Source organism: Tetrahymena thermophila (genome assembly GCF_000189635.1).
Source record: "Tetrahymena thermophila SB210 genomic scaffold scf_8254659, whole genome shotgun sequence".
Lineage (NCBI taxonomy): Eukaryota > Ciliophora > Oligohymenophorea > Hymenostomatida > Tetrahymenidae > Tetrahymena > Tetrahymena thermophila.
Genome location: NW_002476426.1, coordinates 1,583,114 through 1,607,132, shown reverse-complemented (window position 1 = coordinate 1,607,132; position 24,019 = coordinate 1,583,114). Strand labels below are relative to the sequence as shown.

Below are 24,019 nucleotides of genomic sequence, written 5' to 3'. Positions count from 1 at the left end.
CTCCTATCGATTCAATTTCTATTTATTTATATAATTAAATTATAAATCTTACATATATAATCAAAAATTATTATTTTGTTATGTATTTTTCCATTCCATATTTTAAATAAACTATAGTTTATCTTTCATATTTATTACTTTCAACAATCTTATTCAGTTTTCTTTTTAAATTTTTATTATTCAAAAATTAATATTTAATTTATCAATGATTAACTTAAATTAAAACCAATTGAAAAAATTTATTATTATAATTTACAAAAAAAAATATAAAAAATTGTTATTTTGCAATTTAATATGAATACTCAAAGATTATTTTTATAGATATTTAATCCTAGCATGATTTATCGTTATTTACCAATTTAGTTTTATGTCTATTAATTGGAAAATATAAAAAGTAAGTCCTCAACTATTTTAAATTATTTGATTAGATCTATTAATTTAAATTTCTATTTATTTTCATAATTTTTAAATTAAAATTTTTATATATTCTTTAAAATGTTTATTTTAAAAGCATTTTGTTCTGAAGAAATTATTATTATTCAAAGACATTCTTTAAATTTGAAACAGGTTTTAAAAGATAGAAATGAACTAAAAATTAATATTTTTCTTTAATTATGGAGAATTAACAAAAATTACTTTGTCAAAAAAAATAACCAATATTTAAAAATTTTTTAAAAAATGTCTTAAATATTATTTACCATTAATTAATGAGAATGCATGATATTTGTTGCTTTGAAACCATTTATTGATTTTTGTAAAAAACTCAATCTTAAGATTTAAGAATTTTGATTTAAATATTTAAAACTTATTCAATTTGTTGATTAAACATATTTTATTTAAATAAAAAAATTAATTTAATTTATATCAAATTTTTTTATATTAAAAGTATTTTTTTTCAAAATCAACTCTGTAACCTGAAAATTGTTAAAAAATTGCTTTAAAATATTTTATTGTAGTGTTATTTGTGAATATACTTATTTAATTTTTAAATATATTAGATACTTATCAACTGCTAGGATTGCTTAAAGTTTAACACAATTAAACTAAGTAGTAAGCTTAATTTATTATTTTGCTTTCCAAAATAATTTTTGAGTTTAATAACATTGTGATAAATATAAAATATTTTAAACAAACAAGTTTTAGCCTTATAAAATATAAAATACGAAAAAGGTTTTGAAGAGTAAGTTATTAAAATTACAATGGAGAATTTAGTTAAATTATTATGTAAATTTTTATACTCGATGGACAGACACCATATTATCATAAATCATTCAAGTACATAACAATAATTATTAGCAAATAGTTATATTTGAAAATATTAATTTAGTAAGTAATTAATCTGAATACTCATTCTTTATTCCTTTAAAGATCACTTGATTAAAGGCATTTATTACTAATAATCATCTTTTGAGAAGATAAACTGATTATAATTCAATAAATACTTCTCAGTTATGTAATTTCAAGCAAATAATTTATCTTCTTAGCTAATAATATGACATATGCCTCATTTTAAAGTTAAAAATTGATGTTTTTATATTTCACCAAATTCTTCCCTTCTAAGCACCAACAAGTTAAGAAATAATTTGAGGTTAAACCTATTAATAAAATTATAATTTTTATACTATGCTAATTAATTATGTTAATTTTTTACGCAAGCTTCAACACAAGTAACCCAATCTCTAAGAGGATACATCTAATTTAATATAAATAATAAAAATATTTTTATTAGTATGGTATGTTTTAATTCCAATGATAATAAGTTTTAGAAACTAAATTAATATGGAAAAAATATCTAGTTAGTTAGTTACGCATGACATTTCAGGATCAGCATTAACAAGTTCTCTTAACTTTGCTTCACATCTCTTAAGTTTTTATTCCCAGTGAAGACAGTTAGGTTTGCAATGTTAAAGGACCAATTCTTTGGGGTCTTGACCTTATTAAATCATGCTTAAGGTTGCAGATGGAAGATCTCCAGAGCTCATTTTAATATTCTTGATTTTACTTGCTATTAAGTTGAATTTAGAAATATCTTTTAATCTAATTAATTGTATAATATTAAATTAATTAAAAACATTCTTTAAAATCTAAATGTTCTATTATTTTCAAGAAAAATAAATCAATCAAAAATGCTTATTAGAAAGGCACACAAATTTCTTTTTCATTTTTTTCTATTAATTCACAGAATTTTATTTTCTCCTAATTATTTTATTGCCTACTCAAAATAGAATGCAACACAATAAATAACAAATCAAATTAAAATAAAAAACAACACAATATCCAATTTTATTAACAAAGATCTATCATTTTATATTTACATACATATACATTCATTTCTATTTTGTAAATGTTTTCTTTGCATCACAATCAAACAGCTCTATTTAACTTGCTTTTAAATTATGTTAAATTTATTTTTGTTTAACTCTTGCAATATATTTAAAAATAACTCTAATTTAATTAAACACAATGCTAATAGGTTTTGATTTGTAAAACAATTTTTTTAAATTTTTATATTTAAAAAAAAAAAATTTTGTTTAACATAAATTAATTTTATTTTGATTTGAATTATTTAATTTAATAATTATTTTAAAGATTGAATTTTCAATTACAAAATCTTTGAAAGATAATTAGAATGAAGACTATATGGTTAATGAATGAGGAAGTAATTCAAAAAAATTTTGAAACTTTATTTCACAAAATGAAAATATGTTTGATTTTGTTAGTTTTTAATAAATTTTAGAATTGGTTTGTAAATGAATGAATGAAATAAATAATAAAATACAAGCAAAAGTAAAATTAAAAGATTAATTCAATCAGATACTGCTTGCTGTATATATTATTGAATATCACTTATTAAATAAATAAATATATTAATAAAAAGCAAAGACAAACAATGGGTGATTTAATCTTTACTTGGCTTAACGATGAAGTTTAGCTTACCAAAAAGATAACTTCATTTGAATAGGATTTCGCGAATGGCTATTATTTTGGTGAATTACTTTCAAAGTATAATCAATAGCTCAACTTTAAAGAATTCAAGAACGCGTATAACATAAATTTCAACAACCTTAAATTATTTTAGATTTAATCTGTTTCATTTATTTATTAATAAGCAAGCATGAAATCTAAAATATTTTATAGAAATTTAGAAATTAATAAAATATAGAAATGATTTTTAGGAGTCTAATTTAAATAAGTATTTGGGTATTTATTGAATTTAAATCTAAAAGTTTATTGATTGAATCTAATTAAAAATATAGTTTTTGCATATATTATATAACTGCAAAATGATTTACCAACATTATTGTAAATACTTATGAAATATAAAAATATAGGGATACAAGAAAAGCTAAGATGACTAACTTCGATCTTTTATAGCCAACATTTAGAACTTTAAAAGTGAAATTTAATTCGCAAACAGTTGATGATATTATTAATTGTAGAAAAGATGTGGCATCATAAATTCTCTATTAACTAAAAATGGTAAATTTTAAAATATTTAAAATTATAAAAAATGCTTTAAATATTTTATATCTTCATTTTTCAAATTAATTTAAATAAGTTCTATTTTTTAGTATTTTTAAAGAAGAATTTTGGTCTTTATTTTTATCAAATAAATGTTATATATTTTATTAGGCACTTGAAAAGGTTAATAATCCTGCAGATGTTATCATAAATAGCAAGGCTGGAAAATATAATACAGTAACTCCTTTGATGAGAATAAATCCACCTATTGCTTAATTTGCCAACATGGAATCAAAATTCTTTAATTAAAGATTAAATTAATTAAATAGATCGTAAAAAGCAGTTAACTAAGATAACCACCTTAAAAAATTTGAGGAGTTCAAAATATAGTAAGATGCTTATATAAAGAAGATAAAGGAAAGTGAGGAAGAAAAAGAAAAGTAATTAAAGGAGTAAATGAGAAAAATTGAACTTAACAAGTTGCAAAGAAATATGGCTTTTTAAGAAGATTGGAATGAAAAGGGTTTAGAGCAATGGAAAAAGAATTAAGAAATTACCAAATAAAGAGTAGAAGCAGATAAATAATTTGATTATAAATAAAAACAAAAGGAAGAAACTAAAAGGCTTTAAATTAAGGAGTTAACGAAGAATGAAACTAATAGAGATATTGACATGTTTGAAGAAACTCTTAAAAAAAAAGGACTCTTGCTTGAAGAAGATGAAGATGGAAATATTATTAAAAAAGGTACTTAGTTTATTATTTGATTGACTGACTAAAATTTTATATCTAAATAAACATTAATACATATTTTTAGAACATAAAAACACTATCAGTGCAACTGCTACTATGAAAAGAATCAAGGAAAAATCTCAAGTTAATGAATTTTTAAGGAAAGAAAGAGATAAAAGAAGAAGAAAAATGATTGTTGACTAGGCTAAATTTTAGAGAGATATTGAAGTGAGAAAAAGAGAGGAGCTAGTTTTAAAAAAATTAGAGTAGCAATCAAGATAGGTAAAATAAATAAAAAATTATTTACAATAGAAAATAAATAAATATTAACAATAATAATAGGAAAAAGAAATAGAATATGAGGTATGGAGAGCTTATTAGTGCAAATAAATTATTATTTAAGATAGATTTCTTAGAGATGAAAAGTATAAGCAAAAAAATGAAGTTAATGTAGTAAATGCTAAGTATAAAGAGGAAGAATTATTGAAAATTCTTAGATAAGAAAATGAAAATGATATTCTCAGTAAACTGAATCGTTAAAGGGAAATAGAGATTAGTGAAAAGCAGTTAAACCGTAAAGATGTGTATTCTAAATGTAGAAATTTAATAGAACAGCTAGTTGATTTAGCCAATATTTGCTATGAATAATAGCAATAATAAGATAATGAAAATATTGATTCTCACTTTTTAAATGATCAAATAAAACTATTCATTGATAACAAGCCTCTCTTAAAAGAAAAGTAATTCAGGAATTACGAAACTATTCCAAATTTAAGAAATTAGGAGTAATCTTAAACTGAGAGCAAGGACTTTTTAGCAGATTAAGAACTTTAGGATTATTTAGAGGGACGTGGGGAATGGATTCCTTAACACCGTTTTGAATATTAAGGAGAAGATCCTTTGAACAATGATGAAAAATACATTCCAAATTAAACTCTAAATAATTATCATTTAGGAAATTTGGTAGTCGGGATTATGAAAGATTTTTACAGCTCAGAAATAGAATAATCATAGAGAGAAGTTATCAATCATTTTGATTGGCTTCCTTTAAAACTTGCAATTCTAGGTTATCAATTCTCTGGTAAAAAAACTATTGCTAATATAATATCTAAAAAATATGGTGTAAAGCTTCTCTCAATTGATATTCTTATGAATGAGCTTATTGAAAAATATCATGCATACTAAAGATAAGTACAGTAACAATAACGTGAGGAAAAGATTCGCAGTAGCAAGAGCAGTAGTCGTCCAAATAATAATAGTGTTGGGTAGATTGAGAGAAACGATGTTAGTGGTGGAAGTAATCGTAATAATAAATCTTAAGCTAACATAGCAGCTGCAAGAATTTCATAGTAACAAATTGAAGAAGAAAATTAGTAAGTAGAATTAGATGAAGAGAGTATCTAATTAGCTTAGAAAATAGAATAGTGCTTGTATACTGGTTAGAACATCCCTGATGAGTATTACATTAAACTTATATAGAACGTATTAAAATAAATACATCCTGAGGTTACTGAATAATAATTCCTTGAACAGCTTGCTCAAAAGAGTATCCCTAGTGAAAACGAATAATTACTTAAACTCCCTAACTTAGGGTAAGATTTATAAATGCCACCAACTAAAGAAGATACTTTCCGTAATGCCTTAATTAACCGCACTCATAAATATACAAGTGGCATTGTTTTACTAGACTTCCCTCACACTTATGAATAAGCGAAGCTGTTAGAAAAGGAAATATCAGGATTTCTTCCAAAGGATGAGATTATTTAAAGTGAATTTGAGGATTCTATCTAAAAAGCTTAAAAAATTGTCAAACCTACTAAAGTTGAAACAAAGCCTCGTTAATTAATTAAACCTGGATTAGATTTGGTCATCTATATAGACATTGATAAAAAAGAAAGTCTTCGCAGAGCACTTGGAAGGAGATATGATCCTTTAACTAAACAAAATTTTCATTTGGATGACAATCCTCCTCCTGTTGATAATGCTCCTCTAATTGAACGTCTTGAATAAATAAGAGAATATGGCACTTCTGAATTAGCTATAGTTGATAAAAACTGTGAATTAGATAATAATTTTAAGTAGCTCAAGGAATGGTATAGTATGTTTGGAAATAAATTTGAGATTAGAACTTTGAATGAAGAAGAACACCCTTTATCAGATTAGTAATAGTCTGACAGTAGATAAGGAACTTTAGAGAATAATGAATAGGTTAACAATTAGCACTAAGCAGGATCTATGAATTAGAATTTAGAAGAAAATGCATAAAATGTGTAAGATTCTCAACCAGAAGAATAAGTTGAGAATGGGGAAACATAAAATTAATTAGTTCCTTAAAAATCCAAATACAATGTATAATAAGATTATTAAATAGTATGGCAAGAAGTCAATGGAAAAGATAAGATCGATGAAGTTTTTTACTAAGTAGATTAAATTATTGATAGGGTATTAATAGCTAAAGAGCAAAAATATGAAGCTATTCAGAATAAACTCGATAGCATCGAAGAAAGAAAAAAACAAGATGAAGAAATTGCAAGAATAAAAAAAGAAAACGAAGCAAAAGTATCAAATTTAAATTTATTTTTTTATTTTTTTTGAACGAGTTTTTAATAAATAATTAGTGGCTTTTCACAACAAGAGAAGAAATTTTACAAGATCTTTAAAATTTCTCAGCAAGTATAAAAATTAATCCTACTGCCCTTAAAAACCTTGTCAATTTGTGGAAAAATACTCAAGACATCTATATTAATTCAAGCAAATTTGTGTTCTACAACTTAAGAGAGTAAAAACAGTCTATTCTTTTAAGATTCCATGATATCCAAAAGAGGTTTTTAGAACTCATTTAAAGACCTGATTAGAAATTCGTAAAAATTTACATTTTTTTGAATAAATTTAACGGTATTTATCAAATTTTAATCTACAGATGCTAATGAGGTAGTTCCAATAAGAATATAATAAGTTCGTTGAGCTTAACCCTGATATGTGTGAAGAAGATTAAACAAAGGAAGAGCTTCATTAAAGAGTTGAAGATCTTCATGATCAATTGTATGATATTATAGAAGCTAAGTAAATTTATTTGCAGCAATTATGATTGCTTTTTGTTTTTCGAGTTTGTTTAAACTAAAAATATCTAAAATAAAATAGGCGTGACGAAGCATCTGAAGAGCGTAATCAAATCATTAAATCTGGCTGGATCGAAAAAGAAATTGAAAAGTTTATGCTTTTAATTTAATAATTACTTTAAGCTGAACTAAGTAGAAGCTTCAGCTGCTAGTAAATAATTAACGATTACTACGTACTTATTTAAGGAGGAGAGTTATAAGAAATACCTGAATACTTTAAAAACGATATAGTATAAAATTAAGAAAGTTTACCTCCTATCGAAGAGAATAATAACTTCCCTAGATTAGAAAAGCTTGTTGATTTAACATTAAAGCTTCATCAAGGAGAAGAAGAAGTAGAAGAAAAACCTGGTGCTAAAAAGGGAGCAGCTAAAGCTCCTCCTAAAAAGGATGATAAGAAACCACCAGTCAAAAAGGGTGGTAAAAATGCTGTAGAGGAAGTAGAAGAAAAGAAAGAACTTACTCCTATAGAAAAAGAATAAAAGGAAGCAATAAATATGGAAAAGGCTATTTTTAGATACAGAGTTTAAGTAATTAAGGATTTTGCTTTGAGCAAATTAAAATTAATGAAAGCTCAATCATAGCTCCTTTATGGAAAGCTTTAAGACTGGATAGACTATACCTTTAAAGTTGAAAACGATGCTGTAAATCAGATGGACGCTATCTTCCGTGAATATATTGAAGAAGAGAAAAAGATCCAAAAAGAAATTCAACTCAATTTTGTCGATATTGTGATTTCTCATGAAATCCTCAATTTCCTAACACCTCCAGTAAAATTCTATTTTTATAAAGAACAAAACAAAACTAAATTATTTCAAAAAAACAAATAAATAAATAGCCAATAATTTTACCTGCCAAAGAACCATTGTACGAAAACAAATTTTCTATTTCATAACTTTACATCATCATAGAAGAACTAAAGAGCATAACTAACGAAAATAACTAAATAGAGTCTCGTGCTTTATTGCAACTCTTAACAAGAAAAACAGTAAATAATTTAATTAAGATCTTGCTCACAAACATTAATTTTTAAAAATAATTATTATTTTTATAAATCATAGCTAAACTAAATTAGTAAATGGGATCTACCTGAATTTTGGAGGAATAACACAATAAAAACTTATTAAAAGTTAATTTAAAATCTTGATCCAAACATAACTGGGTACATTAACAGTAAAGATATTTGTACATATATTTGCTTATCAGGCTCTCACATTCCTACCCAAACAGAAGAAGAAGGTTACTTCGAAAAACTTAAATTAAACTCTTCAGGAGATGATATGATTGAAAAGGCTCAATTCATAAACACCGAATCTTGGTTCGATGAAATAGAATCATGCAAATTAGAAATAGGTAAAGATTTATTTAATTTATTTATTTACTACTTTGTAATAATTATGTTAATAAATAAAAATTAATAGATACATATTTATTCGATCGCCCTAGATATATCAAAGAACTTCTTTTCTATATCCATAAAGACCTAGAAACAGTAATTAATTAATTAAATCTGACAAAATGTTATTTCATTTATAATTATATTATAATTAATTAGGATTTTATAGATATTGATAGTTTTATTCAAACTATTTCTGCTAGTCATTATATATAGTTAAGAGAAAACGAACAAATAACTACATATACAGATTTACTTCTTTCTTGAATCTTTATAAATAACCTAAGCAGCTGTATAAAAATAAATAAATAAACAAATAAATTAAGTTATATTTAAATAAAATAAGAATAAATTATTTACTTACATAACTATTCATTTTAACCCATTACTTTATCTTTGGTATAACTAAGGCAGACACATTTACTATGCTAAACTCTTATTAAAAATAAATTCTTTTATACCATATTTCTATAATTCAAATGTTTTTTTTAATTTTCATAATTTTTAAATTAGTATTATTTGTTATTTATTCATATAAATCAATTTTTTTTTTTTTGATAATTATTACATTTCAAGCTTAAATATTTATTTATCTCTTTTGTTTTAAATAATATAAATAAATTTACCTATCTATAATAAAATAAATATAATTTAGAGTTATTTTTACTTTTAATTACAAAATAAAATTATTTTTTAATTAAAGATTTTGTCAAAATCAAATCAGTTAACATGAAATAAAAAATGTAATTAATTTTTTATTTTATTTTACAATTTAATTTTCAATTTTTAATAATCATAAAATATATAATAATTGTAAATTATCCTTAATTAACTAGAAATACCTCTTATTAAATTTAATAATTCAAAAAATTTTAACATCCACTTGAAGCAAGAAATTGTAATTTTTATTTTTTTGATTAATAGAACAATTACAGAATATTTTTTTAATCAATTAAATATTTTTATTTTTTCATTTAAAATACCTAAAGCATTTAATAGCTGGGCTTGTAAAAAATTATATTGGATAAAAATATAATAAAAATTGATCTATGAAATGTAATAAATTTGGGACAATATTTTTCTAATGATAAAACATTTATATTAAATACTTTAGATATTAATTTGCACTTCCATAACTCCACAAGAATATTTTTATCTGAAAGCACAATAAAATCTAGCTAGAATTTTGTTTTAAATAAAATCTAAAATTGAATAAAATTATAAATGATAGATTGGAATTTAGTATGTCCTGATAAATATAAATAATTAAGCAAATAATAAAAAAATACTTGTATGGCTTTATGATGGTATAATGTAGTTACTTTAATATTAAAAATTTTCCTATAAAACAAATTATAATTTGATAAGATCATTTTTAAAATCAATAGTATTATATCTATATTTTACATGATTGTTTTTTATTTTCTCGCTTAAAAATCTGCTAATACTGAAATAAAAGAATCTATTTTAGACACTTTTTATCATCCATAATATTTTTAAATGTTTTAATTTTTTATTTAATTATTGGTTGATTTTTCAAACTTTTAGGTTTTAGGGAAATATGAGTGGACTTAAAATCTATTATTTATATTCCTAAGTATGTTAATCATAGTTTATATATCAAAATAATTAAAATTAGATTGTATTAAAAAAAAACACTTTTTTAATTTTGGATAGGCTAATCTAATTAATATTTAATTAAAACAAATTTAGATAAATGCTAATGTAAAAAAAAAAAATAGTTAAATTTTAAACATTTTGGCTAATTTTTGAAAAATCGAAGAAATCATTGAAAAAATTGTTTAAACACAAATTTATTAATATCTCATTTACTTAGAAATAAAGGTAATTAAATACTTAGAAAATTTGAGAAAATTTAAAGGAATTTATGATATTTTAATCAAAAATTTAAAAAATCCCCCGAAAAACTTTGTTTTATGTAAATCAAAACTCTTAATTTTGGTAATGAAATCTTACTCTATTAAAGGTTATTTATTCTACTGTTTATTAATAGAATATTTAGTAATAATAAATTTATATTAGGGTTAAATCATATATCACTGAACTTCAATATTAGATTTTTGACTTTTTCTCATTAATTTATGTGAATGATATAAAAATTTTTAATAAATTTAACCTTAAGTTCTATTTTTTAAATATTGTTATCAATCAATTTACAAAAAATTATTGAATAAATTAAATTAAAGATTTATACATTTATTTATTTTCACTAATACTTTATTGAATAAAGAATGGAGATGGTTTCCAATCCAACTAAATTCCTCACCTTTAAACAACTTTATCTAGTTAATTTCAAAAATTTATTTTAAATTAATTACAAATTTATGAGTTAAGAAAAAATATTAAAATGGAAATAAATAATCTATTAATTTTGATAAAATATTTTTGCTATTAATTAATAAAAAATAAAATCTAAATATATACATTAAATATTGATTTACATACATACATGGCTTAATAAATAACTATTATATAAAAATTAAACAAAATAATAAAGATGATTGATTTATAAAATTATTTATTATATATTTTTTATTTTAAATTTATTTACTAATATTCACAATTTATTTATTTATTTCTTCATTTTATTATTATTGTTATTATTTGAGAATTTTTCAATTATTATTTTCATTATTAATATTCTAATCGAGCCCTAATTTTTTATTATTTATTTTACTTAGCTCGCCTTCGAATTCAAACAACAGTTCTTAAAATACCAATTCTGAGATTTCAACTTATATCTAAAATATAAAATAAATAAATTTATTAAAAATGTTATATTTAAAGAAAATTAAAATCAATTACTTCAGTGTATTCATCATCATAAATGATCCATTTCTCTTCTGCTTCTTTAACTTCTGAATGTAGCATATCAGTTAGTCTTTTTTCTTTTATTTTAGAGATATATTCTTCATTCAGAGTCTAGTTTGTAGGTAGTTAAGCATCTGGTCTGTCAAATATAAATCCGCATTGGCATTCAGCCCATTCAATAACTTTAGTCACTGATTTCCTTAATATTGATGGAACTTTATCATGGGTAATAGGAGCATTATTAATTTTAGTAGCATCAACTTTCCATGGGAATGGACGTCCTTTGAGTCCATATAACCTATGGTTATCAAGAGCTTCGTTAAATGCATCGAAAATGACTTTATTGTGGATATGAGTGATATCTTTCAAACTAACTTTGTGCTATTCAGAGAGAACAATATCTTCTTCATCTGTATCATCACATACATAATTTTCTGACTATTCATTCTATTCTCTTTCAAGCTTTTACTATTATTTCTTTTATTTCTTTTCCTCGAGAAGAAGCATTTCAAAAGTAGAATACAAGTCTGTAATAAGTACAGCTGAATGCTGCATTGAGAAATCCGAAGAGTTATCTAATTAGCTATCTAAGCTATTATTTTAGTCAGTAAAATGCAAAAATCTTAACATCTCAATAGCAGTAGGACCCAAACTATAATTTATACGCTCCACAAATGTGTCCAAATAATTTTCTAGTTAAAATTTGGAATTTATGAAATTATTAAGAATCAAAAAATTTAATTACCAATTATGTATTCACTAAGCTTAGATAAGTATTCCCTAATAGCAGAGACTTAAGTTTGAATACCTCTTAATCTTTATTTAAGGCTGTAAGAAGGTTATCCATATTCTTTTTGTGCTATACCTAATTAATATAAAGTTATTTAAGTTTAAATATTTAAATATTTTGAGCTTTTACTTAATTCTTCTTAGATTATTGCTTCCTCGTCTTCATTTTCTTGATCTTAATAGCTTTGATACTTTTATGCTTCTTTTTATAAATTATTTTACTCAGCTATTTTTTTCCAAATAATTAAAAAAAAATACTGAAAAAAAAAAGAAATTTACATTAAAGAGTTTCGAAATATTCTGAGCAATTTTTTAACTTTCTTTTGATTTCTTCATTTTTACTGAATTCTATTTTTATATTTAAATATTTTTTATAATTTTGATTTTTTAATTAATTCTTTACCTTCTGTTGCTTCGTCCATCAAACTATTAATCAAATCATCACAAAGGAAATCTACGTTTTAATTTTTAACTGTTTTTTATTGTAATTCTTTTAACTATAGCTCAGTATTAAATGCATTAACGGATAAAGCACTTTCTTCATAATCATAATCTTCTTAGTTCTCTTAAGAATCAACGAACTAGTCTTTAGTTACATAAGATGAAGGAAGTTCATCATCATTTATTTCTCTATTTGGTAAACTAGTACTCTACTTTATGTGAACTTATTCTGCTATTTCACTTTCTTCAGTGATACTATCTTCAACAGTATTCAAAGGCTGCATGTTTTAAATAGCATTCTAAATTTATTAATTAAAATTTAATTTAAAATAAATGAAAAAAAAAAAAATTATGTAAATACTGGATTAATTAGGTTTGAAAACTATAAGATGTCTTTTTCTTAATCATCTACAGATTCTTCAACAAAGACTTCACTGTCATATTTGCATGATAAATTTTGTATATTTACATCTTTTCCTTAAGTGAGTTCTTCTTCTTCGATTGGTGTTTAGAGAGGAACTTATTTAGTGTTTAAGATCTTTCCTTTATTATCTGATTTTTAAAGAGGGGCAATAGATTTTTATTTGTTTGCAGAAGCTTCATATTCAAGATCTATTTCATAATCATCATCTTATATGTCGTAGATAAATCCTTATTGATTTTGCTATTACTATTGAGTATTCTAAGTTTACAAGTCTCTCTTCTGCTTCTATGCAGTATCTTGGTCATCAACAAAGTTTAAGGTACATTCTTTTGAAGAAGAGTAGTTAAAATCAGAGAATTTCTCTGCTGAAGATTTATTAGATGATTTAGGGAATATTTACTTATATGAAGAATGAATCTGATTACTTTACTATATTTATTATGCAATGGCACTATTAGTACTTAATTAACCATAACAAGTGTTTATGCTTTCTGTTAAAGAGTAATTATTATGATAATTAGCACAGAGATTTTAAACTTGGTTTTAGTAACTTGTGTTTTATAAATGATATTGTTCAATATTTGTATCTAACTCTTCAGCCATCAAAATATTATTGTTGCCTTATGGAGCATTATTGTTACTTTTCTTTTCAAATGTGCTTGGATTTCGTCCTGCTGCTTGATTTTACAATATTTTATTTCCTGAATGCTTTAAATCATTCTCTTCTGCGCTTTATCTCGCACTAAGCTACCCCTCCCAATCTAAGCTAGAAAGAACAGTAGCATTTTTTTCTTGTATGACTCCTTGTAGATTGCTTGATGCAGAGCAAAACATATTCTCTGAGCTGAATTCTCCATTTTCATGAGATTCTCTATAGTTGCGTTATCCAATACCTTTAATACCGTTTTTGTTATTTTTAGTTATTTGAGCAGGTGTCTTTTAGAAAACAGATGAGTTCATATCAAGAGATCTGTTTTCACTTAAGTTTTCAAAGTCAACTTCTGGTGCATCATAGCTTGCAGTTACCTACTCAAATTGATCATTTTTATTAAACAATTTCTTTTGTATGATATTTGCTTCTTTCTAAGAACTTGATATGCTATTAAATTCTTTAGATTAATCTGTACCATCTGAGTCAGTATGATTTACTAATTTTTGTGCTCTATCTTAGATGGATTCCTAACTAAATTGTTTGCTATCTGCACTGTCTTAAACGTTATTAGCAGGAGTCTACTAAAGCAATTAGTTAAAATACTCTTCAGGTTGCTTATGGATTAAAACATCATATAACTTTCTAGATGAAGTGTAAATATTTTTTTCATCAAAAATCTCTTAACTGACTTACTAGTCATCCAGAGAAAAATCAGTTTTCTCATAAATATTTTTCTTCTCTGTTGTATCTAAATCTTTATAATTTTCTTCAAATTCTTCTCTCTCTTTTTATAAATCCTAAAAGTCTGCTTCAAATTAATTTTGGATATTCATTTCTTTAAGTTTCTTTTAAAGAATTTTAGAGTCACTTGATTAATCAATATCTTCATTAATGTCAACATCAAAATCATCTTCATATTAATCCAAATCTTTATCTTAATTTAATAAATCAGCCTTTTTTTTATTTTAGTGAGCATCGCCTTCTGAATTCTCAGAACTATATTTTCTTTAAGATTAATCAGTTTTTAGCCTTTCAGAAGTTAAAGAAGAGCTACGTTATCTAGCTGAAGAATTTTACTCTACTTTAGCATGACTACGATTTGTATTAACTATCTAACTATTATTCTCATCTAAACTGCCTGTGATTGTAGAACCTAGAGTTTTAGAGAAATTTATTGATTTATCTTATTATTTATTGTTATTTTTTTTAGAAATATCAATTGGCTCATAAGAATCAATCACAACTATATTCTGGCTATAGTTATTATCAGGTGTTTTAATATCATTTAAATTGTATCTCATATTTCTATTGTAGTGTTTCCAGCTTCCTTCTGTTTCTGTTTCACTTTCTGATTTAAACAATACTCTTCTTTATTTAAAAGCACTGGAGCTTTAGCTGCTGTACATCGGGTTGCGAGAACTTAAAATCTCATTACCCTCAGTAAACAAAGGAGGTGGAGTATTCATATTAAGCAAAAGCATTTAATGAGGATTATGAGTGTGTGTGGGATTCATTTCTTGATTAGCTTTTACTTTTTTTAAAAACATGAGATCTCTTTGAGTTCTTGCTATAGTTTGAGCTGTTTGATTCCAAGTCCTCTCGATATCTTATCTTGTTTTATGAATCTACTCTCTTTCTTTTGTGACCATTTTTTCAAGCTCTAATCTCTTAATGTCATAAGTTCTGGGAGAAATGCGATTAATTTCTAGATTCTTTTTCAGATTCTTTTCTTCGATGTTGTGTCTCTTGATTAAAGCTTGTTCTCTAAACTTTAATATCTGATTGATAGAATCAGTTTTCATTACTTCACGGTACTTTTGATAAAAAACAAGGAAAGGAGCCTCCTCAAAAAGACTACCAGTAGCAGAGCTTCCATCTTCATCTTAGAAATTTTTAAAAATTAATAATTAGTAAATATTGAATAAACAAATAAATAATTGTGTATTTATATTAGGTATATTTTTACTTTCTTCAGAATCAGTGTTTATTTTTCCAGGAGTTGCCATTGATTTTAAAGTTTTTGAAGAGAATTAGAAAGAAGGTATTAGTGAGTCTATGTTAGATCCCCTTTGCTAAATGAATTTTCTTTTGAGCTTTGATGCTGATGTGATATCTTCTGAACTCTAGCTGTCATATTCGATAACTTGATCTTATGATTAAACCAGTTAAGATTAACTTTTTGTCTTCTGATCTTTTTTAAGTTAATGCATATCTTATGCAGAGAATGTTTATTGCCTAACTTTTTATAGAAATTCATCTTCTATTTTATCTACGTCAATCACAAGTTTTTTCTTAGCACTTCTTTAGCTCTTTGAGTTATCATCATTAGTTATTGGTGATTTTTCTTACTCCTTTAATAAGGGTTAAGGGCTTTCTAATATTTATTGACTCTATTTATAATTAAGAAATATTTTTTTTAAATAAATTAAAAAATTAGAAAATATTTACTAATCCCTCTTAATTCTTTAATTCATTAGCCAGCTATTAGAAGTTCTGTTAAGATTTTAACTTTATTTGTTCAATGAGAGACTGTGGGTTATTCTAATCGTATTCTTATAGCATACTGACAATGTCAGCCCATTATTTTATTTATTCCTATTTTGTTTTTAAATCTGATTGCAATTACTTGAATTCATTATATGAAATTTAAGATAAGTCATTCTGCTTGAAATCACTGTTTAATATTTCATTGTTGAAATTTTGGGTTTAACTCTTTTAGGGACTGTTAAAATTTTAATTGCTATTATTAAGATTCTAATTTCTACTATTAGAATTTTAACTATTACTATTGGGATTAATTTAAATTAAGTTATTGAAATTTTAATTATTTAAATTGAAATTATTTTAATTTGAGATATTGAGATTATTTTGATTTGTTTTATTTAAGTTATTGCCATTCTAAAAATTGTCTTGGCTGTTGATACTTTAATTTTGATTGCTGTTGTTAAAAATTTAATTTTCGCTATGCTAAGAAACAGAAAACTCTTTTAATAACTCATCACGTTGTTAAGATGTTTAGTTTTTATTAATATTTTCATGGGTTTGTATAGAATTATTTTCAAAATTTTAAAAAGATTTTTGTTGTTGTTGTTGCTTAGCAATAAAATCAATATCAGTGACATCATCGTTTTGGTGAATATTTGTATTTTAATTTTTTTAATTGTTGAAAGTTGTTTATATTTGATTATCTTAATTATTAATTTATTTTTAGTTAGCTTATTATTATATATTTTATTATTCTTGTTTTTCTTTATTATTTTAAGAAGAAGAGGAGCCGATTTTGTTAAAATTAGCTTCAGGTTATTCCTATTATAGGCATTATTAATCAGTTAGAGTTTCTTCCTATTTTTTATAATTTTATAAAATAAATTAATTGTTTCTATTGAGCTACATCTTATTACTATTAGTTTTATTTACATTATAGGCTTCGTCAGGAGTATGGTTGTCATCTTCGTCGTCGTACTGATCCCTATTGTGGTAATTATTCATTTAGTTCTAAATATGGTTATCATAGATATCTTCATCTTCTTCTTCTTAATCTAATTATTCGTCATCATATTAGTCTTCTAAATGATGCTAACCATCATAATCAACTTATTCGTCTACTTCTTCTTCGTCATTATCTTTTTCGAAAGAATTATCCTCTTTCACTCTTTTACTTTGCATAAATTAAGCAGCATATTCATTTAAGGCTTCAATTTCTTCTTCCCCCAAATAAATTTTATCTCCGTTTTCAATTATGAAAATGTTACCTTCTTCGTCTTAGTATTTATCCTTCATCAACAATTATTCAAAATCGATTTCGTACTCTTCGAATTCTTCCTCACCTTCTCCTTCTTGATTATGACTATTATTATAGTCGTTAGACTGAGATTATTGATGAGCAGAAGCTGCCTTTTTCTCAGAAAATTCCAAATTTTCCATGTAGTGGTTGTATTATTTAATTTTTTCTCCTGTGTGATCTTGACTTTTTTCACCCTCATATTTACTTTTAGCAGAAGATTATTACTGAGATTGGTCAGCTTACTAATTCTCATATAATTATCCATTTACACTCTTTTGGTTATTTGCTTAATTAGGTAATTGTTACTACTCTCTCTTTTTGCTAGCTGCTTAATTTTAAATATTATTATTCAAGAAGTTTATTTAAGCTGAATCATTGTAAGTTGGATCATCATCAATTTCTATTCCTAGATTAACTTTTCTGTTCTTGGATATATTTTACAACTTATTGAATTCCTTCTCCTTATTGGTAGATTCAATTTATTTAATATTGTTGTTAATTTCTGCGAGTTCTCTGTCATCATCGTCTTCATCCTCTTCGTTACCAAAATTAACATATTCCTCCTCGCCTTAACCTACTTCTTTTGTATTTAATTTGTTCCTTTAAGAATATGAATCTAAGTCTTCTATATCACTGTATTTTTATCCAGATTTTTATTAATCTCTGTTAGATTAGGCATATTAATCTTCCTTGAAATGGAGATTATTAATACCAGGCAACTAAGAGAGATCTAATTCATAAAGTCCATCTCCATCTTAAATTATTAGCTTTTTATTCTAAATGTCAAATGTTTCTTTACCTCCTAAGTGGTTCAAATTTATTCCTTGTTTCAAAAAATTCAAAATCTGTTAATCATCTATTTCTTCATTTTCGTATTCTTAATCATCTTCGTAATCATATTGTTGGTGACCCTCACTGCTTTCCATTTCATAAGTATTTTACTCCTAAACCTTTTGCATTTCCTAAATAAATAAGTACAGAGTTAAATCAATTTTGATATTATAATTTAAAATTTTACTTTTTGCTGGGCTTGATACCTAGGATCGATTGGATGGAAAGGGATATTCATTTTTTATTGCTAAATTTTTTAATGATCTCCGGGACTGAATTTGGAAGGGTTTTAACCTAGCTTCATAAGTTCATCATAGTTAATTTCAACTTAATTGTCAATCAAATGAGGTTAGTTTTCTTTAATGTATTAATATCTCTGTGCTGATTTAATATACTATTCTTCATCCATGAGTAAATCATCAGTGTTTAGTATTTCGTCTGTTTATTTATTTGAAGTTGAAACCTTTTGATCAGCAAGAGAGTTTAAATGTAAGTGATGCTAATTTGAAATGATTTTTTCTATTTCATTTTCTTAAGATGAATTCTCTTGTTTTTTTCTAGAATCCATGTGTTAAAGATCATAAGAGCTCGAGGAATGAACAATGTGTTTATTTTCTGAGCTATCGTGTAACTTATTTTCATATTCTTATTTGACTGATCTCTCATTTTAGCTTTCATTAACAACACTCTTTTTAGCTGAAGCTGATTATTAATAATGTTATGCTTGTTGTTGCATTTAAGCTTGCTTTTAGAGCTACTTTTTTTATCTCCTTTTTTCTTTTTCAATAGCATTTTTTTGCTTGAACTTTAAGAAATATTCCTCAAATTCTTCTTGAGTCCATTATTCATTGCTTTCTTATAAATATTAAAGTATCTACATTTTCAAGAGTTCATCTTCTTACTCTTCGGTCAGGTCAAAGCTTTCATCATTTTCTTCTTATTAAATCTGTTAAAGACGATAGCCGAGAATAATTCTAGTGTAGTAGCCTTTCCAGACTTTTTAAATAAGCATAGCGGCCTGTTGCATTTACTCTTTACTTATATTGTTATTTAAAATTAATGGCTAATTAGAAATAATTGAAACATTATTTGTTTTGTTTAAATTTGCATTTGTAGAATTTAGCAATGCTTGTTGTTCGATATCTCTAATTTACTTGATTTGTTGCAATTCTTCATCATCGTTATCATAATCTGGATCTTCATATTCGTATTGCTTCTTTTATATTTTATTAGATTTACTAGAATCATCGATTTTTCCACTATTTCCAATTTATTATCTTGAACTGTCTTTGATATCATGGAAGCTTTAGCTGCTTTAGTTATACATGAAATCCGATCTCTGATTTTTCTAATTTGAAACAGAAGAAATTTGCTTTGATTAAGAGTTTTCCATATCTTGTTCAAATTCACCATTAAATTATATATTTTAATCCTTACTAACTAAATTTTGGTTCCATTATTAGTTTCTAGAAGATTCATTTTACGAAGATAAAACATCTGATGGTCCTCTATTAAATTCCAAGGGAGATATAATATGAATTTGTTAATTATCTATTTCATATTCTCCTTAATTAACTTCTTCATTCAATCTATTAGAAGAGTGATTTTCGTAGTTGATTTAGCTATCCTAATTAGAGTATCTGTTAGAGTAGTTTTGTTTAGAAGGATTTTAAATTGGAGCTCCCTTATTATAAATGTAAATTATTATTAAAAACAAAAAAAATAAATAAATATTATTTACATTTTATTATATATTGTTCTACTATTGTTACTGGTATTTAATATTTTTTCTCTAAGAGTAATCTGAATCTATTGATGAAGAAGAAGATTCCAATACCAATCTAGGATCCACATCACTTTCAGAGGGTATGTGCTAGTTCTCATTACTTGACTAGAAATTATTATTTTAACTTTCTTCAGGATGCTAAATATAATACATATTTTGAGTATTTTCATGATAGTTGTTTTCTTAATTTTAAAGTTAGTTTTAAATTTCATATAAGTATTAATCAACGCTTTAGAGTGCTAATTGTTGTTATTATTATTATTACTAATTACCTCCTTAATTTTAGATAATTACTTAGTTTTATAGCTATTATTGTTGTTGTTGTTTTTGTAGCATTTAATCTTATAATAATTAAAGCCTCTTTTAAATATTTAAATATTGCTCAAATTTTTAATGAATAATTTGATTTCTATTTGATTCTTAAAGTACTTTTTAATTTGAAGTTTCTTTACTATTTTTTGTTATAAAGCTATGTAGACTAGTTTATCCAGAGCTCATCTTTCCAGGGTGACTTCCTACTTACATATAATTTTAGTGTAAAGTTTGGTTAGTATTATCTCCTTTATTTGACACGATAGACAAGTTTAAATTTTATTGCTTTAAATTTTACCTATAATTAATTATAAAAAAAGAAAAATTTTCAAAATATTATTTTAAAAAATATTATCTATTTATTTATTACTCTAATTTAGCTTAATGCAATATACTCTTGCATTCATTATTTAACAAACTAAACTTTCTATCACTATTTTATTCATTTTCAAGAGCTTCAATATCAATTTTTATGTCACTTTGTTGTTAATTAATAATTGTATTTTGCTGTAAAAATAACTTATTATGTAAAACTTGCTATTATCTGATGAAGTCTGAGGGAACTCTTTATAGAGCGTAGGCATCCTCAGAAGTGCTTCGTCCCTATCTTATTTAATAATAACTATTCTAACTCTGTTAGTTATCGTTTATGTTCATAATAAAGGATTTCTTTTAAACAGATTTAGAACGTGAAGATCTTTATTACCTTTTAATAGTATCATTTAATTTTTTTAAATTCTCAACTTTCATCTTTTAAATTTCTTTTTTCTCCTATTCTAATTCTTTACTTTTCTCTATTTATCTTTTTTTTTAATATTCCATGAAAGCTAAAATATTTTAATGTTCTTCCAAAGTCTTTTAAGCCCTATTACTATGGTGATGCTCAAATTGTTACTCTTTGTGTTCTTTTTATTCTTAATTTTCTAATTAAAAAGTGAATTAGTACAAACAATTTTTCTTTATAAATTAATATTTTTACTTTTTTTAATACTTTGTAAGGTATTTTCATCTATCTTATTTAAAAAGCTAAGCCCAAAAAGCTCTCTTCTTTTTGTTTCATCATACTTTTATGTGTTATTAAGATTGTTGATTCTTTCTTAGCTTTTTTCTGATCTGTGCTATGAGAATCTTTTTTATTAGTTAAATCCCCAAGGAAATTTAGGATCATCTTTCTTAGCCTTCTATTTCAAAAATCTTTATCCATTATTAATCCTAATAGTTTCATTATCAATTTGAAGTTACAGTTTCTTTTATTAAATTTTCTTTTCATTTTCGAGCTCGATTTACTTTTAAATAATTTCTTAAACTAATAAAAAAAAAATCATTTAAATCCCATCATAATATAACTAAAAAAATTTATATATTTACTTTTTTTCTTTTTGATATTATCGATGCTTATTTGATTTAAGTTAGAATTTTGATGACCTCCACTTGGGCTTCTTTAGGTCTTTTTTTCTATTTTTATTTGAAGAATTTTTTCTTAAAACTTAAAATATATTTATTAATTAATTAAATTAATTACTGTTGTTTGTTTAACTAAAGGATTTATTTGTGACATTAAGAGTGTCAGTTTTATTTAAATCAACCTACTTAGATTTTGTAAAAGTAGTATTTACTTAGCTCATACTTGCATTAACTTTAGATAAACTTTTTTTTCCTGCACTTTTTGATCTCGAAGACTACCTTTTGGAGGCATTTAATTTCTTTTTTGAAGCACTTGTACGTTGTTTTCTATCTTCATTTTGGTAACCAAAAATCTAATTATTTTTTCTATTGCCATTTATTTTATAGTCTTCAACATCTATAGTCCCATGAGCTTCAAATGTAGCAGTATTTGAAGTATGACAAATTTAACCGTTTTCATTATTCAAATTATTATACTGATTCATATTGATTTAGTTCTACTAAAATTAATTTGAACAAAAACTATTATTTTATTAGTTTTGATAAAAAGCAGTGCCGTCTTATCCTTACTTATTTTGATTTTAGCTAAGAAGATTCAGTTGTTAAAGAGCTTTTTATTAAATTAGATATTATTATTTGAATTAAGATAAAATTATTTGTTAAAATTACCATGATGATTGTTACTTCTTTAACTTGTAACAGATTAATTCCCATTAAAGTTAATTTATTGGTTATGAGACTACTATTAATGGACTGATGAAGGTGGAACGAATTAGTTAAATATATTAATAGAGTCAGATGGAATTTATGAAATGGTGTTCATGTCTGAAGAAGTTGTTTGTGTATTATTCAAGCCTTTTAATGATATTGTTTTCTTTTTAGATTTCTTCTTTGCACCTGCATTTGATAGAGCTACTGTGCTCTTATTTCCTCCATTATGCTTGGATACAGTTCTTTTATGTGAGTGCTATTCATGGCCATTCTTTTCCTATGCTTTTTTTGTTATCTATGCTTATTGTTACTGCTGACCATTTAAGTATCCATTTGAATTTACATTTTATACAAGCTTTTGCTAATTAGATTGAGGGTACTCGTTTAGGTGATTAAAAAAAAGATCAATTTAACAATTTGGGTTAGATTTAGTAGTGTTAGGCTATCTAGATGAATTCTTTTGAGAACTTTTGCTTTTTGTTGATTGAGTTGGCACATGCTTAGAAGTGCTGCTTCTTGTTTGCTTTCCTTATTTATTTTTATCTGTAATAGATTCAATTGTCATATTAGGAGCATATATTTCAGGGCTATCAAAATCCAAGTCTTCTCTAACTATATATGCTTATCCAAATTAATCTCCAATTCTTTACTTTATTGACTTTTGCATTAAAGGAATAGGGAATTTTTCTATTTTTTATAAAATTAAAACCTATTATAAAGATCAAAAACAAATAATTGTATTCTATGAAATTGATTGCATTTGCTAACTTTAATTTCTAATATTAAATGAACATATAACTTAAAGTTTTAAGACATATTTTACTATTTTTTGAAGTCTTCACAGTGATATTTTGAGTGGTAGATATTTTACGTCCTGCAAATTGAGATTAGGCTTAAATATTTGCATCATTACTATTTTCTTTATTAATGTAATTCTACTAATCTATCATTGTTGCTAATCTAGAATAATAATAATACTTTATTAGAAAATTCAAATAATTTTATTGCTCTTATAGTTGCTCTTTATCCAATTTAAATTCAAAATTGTATATAAATGGCAAGAGATAAGAAAATAGATAAACACTTTTAAAAAAGTTATAATTACTCTTTCTTTTAATTATAGTTATTATTAATAAATATGGTGGGCTATAAATTTATTGGGTCTCCACTGCTTGAAGTTTCGCTTTGATATGAATTTCGCTTAAAGAATGGATTCATTTAGAATGAAATTTGAAATATTATTATTTTGTATTTTAATTAATTACAAAAAATACGTATATTGATTTTATACACAAATTTTCGATATTTATTATTTGTTTGAATCAAATAGTTATTCGCTAATCAAT

General features: G+C 24.3%; 3 protein-coding genes across 3 annotated transcripts; 1 reads left to right on the top strand and 2 right to left on the bottom strand. All coding sequences in view use genetic code 6, as the record gives it.

Moving 5' to 3' along the window:
• Positions 1-1,538: 1,538 nt before the first annotated feature.
• Positions 1,539-2,045, bottom strand: TTHERM_01142760 (ubiquinol-cytochrome C reductase hinge protein; the record flags this gene model as incomplete). The annotated part of the gene is made up of 3 exons (XM_001030105.4): positions 1,809-2,045; positions 1,652-1,693; positions 1,539-1,595 (listed from the first exon to the last, which is right to left on the bottom strand). The coding sequence occupies exons 1-3, from the start codon at positions 1,980-1,982 to the stop codon at positions 1,539-1,541; spliced, it is 273 nt and encodes a 90-aa protein (XP_001030105.3). The 5' UTR covers positions 1,983-2,045.
• Positions 2,046-2,754: 709 nt separating this feature from the next.
• Positions 2,755-8,974, top strand: TTHERM_01142770 (hypothetical protein; the record flags this gene model as incomplete). Its single annotated transcript, XM_001030106.2, has 13 exons — positions 2,755-2,826; positions 2,879-3,042; positions 3,333-3,480; positions 3,634-4,207; positions 4,278-4,474; positions 4,535-6,751; positions 6,811-7,053; positions 7,113-7,255; positions 7,334-8,081; positions 8,150-8,299; positions 8,373-8,664; positions 8,733-8,803; positions 8,867-8,974. 13 exons carry the CDS (start codon positions 2,755-2,757, stop codon positions 8,972-8,974), a joined length of 5,127 nt encoding a protein of 1,708 aa, XP_001030106.2.
• A 2,369-nt stretch (positions 8,975-11,343) lies between these two features.
• TTHERM_01142780 (IQ calmodulin-binding motif protein) lies at positions 11,344-23,891 on the bottom strand (the record flags this gene model as incomplete). Its single annotated transcript, XM_001030107.2, has 19 exons — positions 11,344-11,469; positions 11,534-12,231; positions 12,285-12,404; positions 12,459-12,530; positions 12,608-12,676; positions 12,732-13,068; positions 13,131-15,727; positions 15,812-16,235; positions 16,294-17,187; positions 17,263-18,591; positions 18,648-20,144; positions 20,202-20,856; positions 20,929-21,481; positions 21,538-21,864; positions 21,927-22,013; positions 22,081-22,572; positions 22,632-23,360; positions 23,497-23,633; positions 23,779-23,891. The coding sequence occupies 19 exons, from the start codon at positions 23,889-23,891 to the stop codon at positions 11,344-11,346; spliced, it is 11,256 nt and encodes a 3,751-aa protein (XP_001030107.2).
• Positions 23,892-24,019: the final 128 nt, after the last annotated feature.